Source organism: Echinops telfairi, unplaced genomic scaffold, assembly GCF_000313985.2.
Source record: "Echinops telfairi isolate 266 unplaced genomic scaffold, ASM31398v2 ScPeMD7_70;HRSCAF=299, whole genome shotgun sequence".
NCBI classification, from domain to species: domain Eukaryota; kingdom Metazoa; phylum Chordata; class Mammalia; order Afrosoricida; family Tenrecidae; genus Echinops; species Echinops telfairi.
In genome coordinates, this window is record NW_022103968.1 from 67,632,505 (window position 1) to 67,638,820 (window position 6,316).

The following is a 6,316-nucleotide window of genomic DNA, read 5'->3' on the forward strand; positions in this document are numbered from 1 at the left end:
TCCCCCAGTGCTTTGCCTTGGTGTGGCGGGATCAGATTGGGTGCAATTCCTTACTTTGATTCTTGTAGTATTGTTCACATTTTGCCTATAGAATATTCAGAATTATAACTCGGGACTTGAATTACTGTTATTTCAGCTTGAGAAACATTGTTGTGTAACTTTGCATATTTCATTAAGAATAAGGAGCACTGGAGAAAAGTTGATGCCTTTGAATTATAGTGTTGGCAAGGAATATTAAACATACCGTGGACTGACAGAAGAATGAGGAAATCTGTGTTGGAGGAAAATACAGCCTAAATATTCTCTAGAAGAGAATGTTTTGTTGTGTCTATTTTTGCCACAATTAGAAAAATTATGCACAAATAACCATGAGTAAAAGGAAGAAGAAATTTTTTTAGAATTTAATGTGATAATTGTACAACTCTCCTTGATATGAATTATTGAATTGGATGATATATGGATGAAGTGTTAATAAAACTCTTACCAAAAAACAGAAACAAGGATGGTGAAACTTTGTCTCATATGCTTTAGACATGCCTGACAGAGGATCAGCATAAAAGAGGAAGACTCTCTTATGAGATGGATTGACACAGTGGCTGCAGCAATGAGCTCAAATATAGCACTGATTGTGAGGATTCATAGGATCAGACAGTGCTTCAGTCTGGTGTACATATTGTCTAATGTATTTATTTATAAATACAAATTAAATTTAGTTTTAAAGTTTACGTTTTCAGCAGTCATTGAAAGGAATCTTGATTCTTAACCAGAAATTTTCTACTATGCCAAATAATCCTTTTCCCAGTAATGCCACGTAAATAGGCAGCAATAAGTTAGAAGTACATAAGGTGAGTCTTTCCTACTGGAATAATAGGTACAAGATTAGTCCCTGATGAGGCTGATTTATTGTCCTCATTTATTCTGGGTAAGGTTTAGAATAGACTCTGAATAGTTTGGGTTTTTTCTCAGATCTAATGCTTTCTTTGAAAAAAATAACTGCCTTCCTAGTTACCAGAATAATAGATACTCATTGTATGCTTTTAGTAGAGAAGTACCAAGAGTAAAAATAGAACTACCAGTAATCTTACCCCCTAGTAATGAACTAATTGGCCTATTTCATTTGCATATCTCTTTCTCTGTCTTCTCTCTCTCTCAAATGCGGCACATCTTTCCATCTAGTCACACACCACAGGAGCTATGGATTGAGTGAGGTGAGAAGAGGGACGGGTGCAAGTGGTGCAAGGAAACAGGGATAAAAGACAAAGGACAGAGAAAAAGGAATTAAAAATTTTTTTCTCTCAATTCTTTGCTTCTACAACAAAACCAAATATAATAGAGAGCAATTGAGTTTAAGTCCCCTGATTGTCTGAATTTTGAAATGAGCACACCATATAAGAAGTGTGTGTTTCTTCCATTATCTCTGAAACAAACAGACTCTGATAAATGGTATACTTTATGAATCCCACCCCTTCCAGTTTCTTAAAATACCATCCCCTAAAAACAGTAAAAATTCTATAAACACATTTAAGGATATTTTAGAAGAATATTTTACTGAAAAGGGTTTATATATGTATACTTAATTCAAAATCTCATATTTTTCTTTCTGTTCCAGTGTTCCTAGAATCCCATGGGCCTTTGCTATGACAGAAGTGTGTGGTATGATTCTGTGCTATATATGGCTCCTGGTTCTTCTTCTCCACAAGCACAGGTATCTTACTTATCTCACTAAAATGTTGCATGTGTTTTGACTCTCATATCAAACCTTAGTGTTTCCTGTGTAGTTTCCTCCATTTCCTTCTCTGGCCAGTATGACAAAAGAAAATGGTTTGATAAAAGAGGCAACAAGGGTGTCACTTTGAAGACTAAGGTGAACCTTCCCCAAGCCATGGTATTTTTGGTTGCCTCATATGCCACATATGTGAAAGTTGGATATTGAAAAAGTCTGAAAAAGAATCAATTAATTTGAATTATGGTGCTGGTGACGAATATTAAAAATACCATGACTGCCAATAGAACAAACATCTCTCTTGGGAAAAATACTGCCAGAATGCTCCTTAGAGGCAAGGATAACAGTACTTCATCTCACCTACTTTGGACATGTTCTCAGGAGAGATCAGTCCCTAGAGAATGACATCATGCTGGTTAAACTAAAAAGCCAGTGGAAAAGAGGAAGACACTTAAGAGATATATTAACACAGTGGCTGAAACAACAGGCCCACTCAAATATAACAATTGCAAGGATGGTGCAGGACTGGGGCGGTATTTCAGTCTGTTGTACATAGGGTTGCTGTAAGTCAGAACTGATTCAACAGCATCTCTATATGCATACTTAGTAATATGCTGTATGCACTGTACAGTGACAGATCAGAGATGGGGATGATCAACCATGGATCAGCCATTGACAATCTAGCGTTATCTTCCTTTAGAAACAGACAGGAAAAGCCCTTTTCTTTCCTTTTTGTTATTAAGTACTTTTATTGGGGCTCTTACATCTCTTATCACAATCCATACATTCATCCATTGTGTCAAGCACATTTGCATGTATACTGCCATTATCATTTTCAAAGCGTTTTCTTTCTACTTGAGCCCTTAATATCAGCTTCTCATTTCCCCCCCTCACTCTCCCACCTTCCCTCCCTCATGAACCCTTGATAAGGTATAGATTTTTTTTTTGAGACCAAAAATAAAATTTATTTCCTTAGGAGGCTGGCGGCTCAGAACTTCTGGAACTGCTTCTTGGTGCCCGCAGCCTTGGTGACCTTGAGCACGTAGAAGCGCACGGTCTTGCTCAGGGGTCGGTGACGATGTCGCCGATCTGGAGGTCCCTGAAGCAGGGGGACAGGTGCACAGACATGTTCTTGTGGCGCTTCTCAAAGCGGTTGTAGTGCAGGTAGTCTCGGCGGATGACAATGGCCCTTTGCATCTTCATCTTGGTCACCACCCCAGACAGAATACACCCTCGGATAGAGACGTTGCCGGTGAAGGGGCATTTCTTGTCAATGTGGGTGCCCTCAATGGCCTCCTTGGGTGTCTTGAAGCCCAGGCCAATGTTCTTATAGTAACTGGGGAGCTTCTCCTTGCCAGTTTCCCCCAAGAGGATCCTCTTCTTGTTTTGGAAGATGGTCGGCTGTTTTTGGTAGGCACTCTCTGTCTGAATGTCCACCCTCTTCCCGGCAGCCTGGAAAAAAGAGGGCTGCGGAAGCCCGGAGTTTCCTAATCGGCAACCTAGATTATTGTTTTTATAGCTTACATTGCCCTCTGTCGCCCTTCACCTACTTTTCTGTTGTTCGTCACTCTGGGAGGGGGTTATATGTTGATCCTTGCGAATGATTCCCCCTTTCTCCCACAACCTTCCCCTAATTACCTCCTGGTATCTCTATTCTCATTGTCAGCCCTGAGGGTTTTATCCTGGATTCCCTGTGTTGTGGACTCTTATCTGTGGCAGTGTGCATGTTCTGGTCTAATCCGATTTGTAAGGTAGAATTGAGGTCATGATGGGGGAAGGAAGGATTAAAGAACTAGAGGAAACTTGAGTGTTTCATCAGTGCTGTCACTTCCTTGTGACCCTCTGTAAGGGGATATCCAGTTGTCTACAGATGAGCTGTGGGTCTCCACTTCATACCTCCCTCCCCACCCCCATTCACATAGGGTATGATTTTGTTCTGGATATTAGATGCCTGATACCTGATCCCATGGACACCTCATGATCACACAGGTTGGTGTGCTTCTTCCATGTGGACTTTGTTGCTTTTCAGCTAGATGGCTGCTTTTTTACCTTCAAGCCTTTAAGATCCCAGATGCTATCTCTTTTGATAGCTGGGCACCATCAGCTTTCTTCACCACATTTACTTTTGTACCCATTTTGTCCTCAGTGATCGTGTCAGGAAGGTGAGCATCACAGAATTCCAGATTATTAGAACAGAGTGTTCTTATGTTGAGGGAGAACTTGAGTCGAGGCACAATGTCCATCTGCAACCTTAATTCTTAACATATAGCTATAAGTACATAGATCTATTCCCCCCTTGTTATATATAAATATATTTACATATGTACATGCCTGTATTTAGGCCTCTATAAATGTTCTTAGCCTCCTGGTTCTTTCGTCTATTTCCTTTTACTTTCCTCTTGTCCCACCATCATGTTCGGGCTTCAAATGGGTTTAGCAATTCCTTCCTGCTACAGTGCCCTTGATTGCCCTAGGCATCTTACACCCTTCTCTCCATTGATTTCAGTTCACTTGTTCCCTGTTCTGGGTTGATTCCTCCCACACACACACACCCCTCTTCTTTCCTCCCACCACCCCTACTCCTCCCGGAACCATTGGTCCCGTTCTTTTTAACTCCAAATTGTTTATCCCACCTATCTTATCTAGATAGACATGCAGAGACATTAATAATCGTAAAAACTAGGAAAAGCCAAACAAAACAACAAAGGAAGCCAAATCCAACAAAATAATAACTAAAAAAGCAAAAACCAAAATAACAACAACAGAACAAAAGCCACTGACAAAAGTGGAAAAGCCCATAAATAGTTCAAGGTCTGTTTGTTGGCCTTTACCGGTGAGGAAAAGCCCTGTTCTTTAGTGGAGAGAAACTTCAACAACAATCTTTAGGGTATAGATATATGACTGGAAGAAATTGTTTCTGTTTGGAGGAGGCCATTAAAAAATATATAATTTTGCATGTCATACACATCTACTTAGTGTGGCTTATTTCAGGTGGTAGAGGAAGTTACAGTGTAAGAAATATTTCTTTGGTACCTTCACTCTAAAGGGCAGACTTTTTAAATTAAAAAAAAAAAAAAAGGCTGAGGGGAAGGATGTTAGAGGAGGCTCGGTTTTCTACTTCAGTGAGTGAATTTACTTGATTTTAAAGCAGTGTTCCCAAAGTGGGCAATACTCCCCCTGGGAGAGATTGGCACAAACCAGGGAAGCTGCAAAAGCAGACACCTATACTTAACCTTGCTTGGATCCACAATCAGTACTCATGGAAATAGCAGCCAAAAGGTTAAATAACTCATTCATTACATTAGGTAAATCTACTGCACAAGACCTCTGTAAAGTATTGAAAAGTAGGGGTATCGCTTTGAGGACTAAAGTTCATAAGACTAAAGTGCATAAAGGATGGTATTTTTGATTGCTGTATATAAATGTGAAAGTTGGACATCCAATAAAGTAGATTGCAGAAGAATTGATGAAGTTAAATTATAGTGCTTGAAAAGAATATTGAAAGTACCACGGACTGCAAAATGAGCAAACAACCAGAATGCTTCTTAGAGGCAAGGATGGTGAGACTTTGTCTCTCGTATTTTGGACATGTTATCTGGATCATGGGTGGTAAAGTGTAGGGGCAGTGTCAGAGGAAGACCCTCTACAGAAGGGATTGACACTGTGGCTGTAACAGTGGGCTCAAACAGCAACAGTTGTGAGGATGGCGCAGTTTCATTCTGTTGTAGAGTCTCTACGAGTCAAAACTGACTTTACAGCCCTTCACAACAACAATATAGTTTATCCTGGATTATGGACTTTAGTACAAAATCTCTAATGGCCAGGGGTTGGGGAGCTGAGTAATTTTTTTTTTTTCCTCTGAAAAGGGGGAGGTAAGCCAAATCAGTTTGGGAACCCGTAATTTAAAGCATAGTGAGGGATGTATATAAGGAACCAGAAAGTTAGTGTTGTGTCAATTATCCATTGTCTTTGAATCTTTTCAGAGGAATAATGGCACTTCCTTGAATTTTTGATTTTTCTCCTCACCAAGGAGTGCTTGAGGGTAAACCACAGTGATGGCTTAGTTCCTAAGCAGCAATTATTTCAGGGCTTTAAAGGTGAAAAGAAAGGTTGATGATTGCTATTCTTGTCTCACTTTTAGGCCATGTTAAACCTCATTCTCCTGTTTGGGAGCAATATTTTTAACTCAGAATTGCTTAAAACCACTGTGGCTTAGAAACACTTATATCACTGCTGCTTTCTGATTTAACTTTGTCTTACAAGACCTCCGAGATCTGAATGTATTTACTCTTCAAAGCAGGAAAGAGTTTACCTTCTGTTGGAAATCTTGCTAGGTCTAGTAATACTTAAAAGTGACCAGTTAAATGCAAGTGTTGGTGTTTAATTAGTGTGTCTCACATTGTGATCTGTAATGAGATGGTTCTAGGCTATCGCTACCAACCATTCTGACAAGGGACACAATAGAAGGTCTGGGATAGAACAGAAGAAAAATGTATAAAATTAAAATTCTGTAAAAAAAAAAAGACTTACTGGACCAATAGAAAAACTCCCAAGACTGTCACCCTGAGCTACTTTGAAATTGGGCCTAATGTA

At 39.7% G+C, this 6,316-nt stretch overlaps 1 protein-coding gene and 1 pseudogene across 1 annotated transcript in view; one reads left to right on the forward strand and one right to left on the reverse strand.

The window, feature by feature from the left end:
- The window catches only part of SAMD8 (sterile alpha motif domain containing 8), a 92,872-nt gene that overhangs the window by 74,296 nt on the left and 12,260 nt on the right, over positions 1 to 6,316 (forward strand). Inside the window, exon 3 of the mRNA XM_004701191.4 lies at positions 1,610 to 1,705. Within this exon, the coding sequence (XP_004701248.1) occupies positions 1,610 to 1,705 (96 nt within the window). The remainder of the gene's footprint in view (positions 1 to 1,609; positions 1,706 to 6,316) is intronic.
- Positions 2,706 to 4,137, reverse strand: LOC105978443 (annotated as a pseudogene).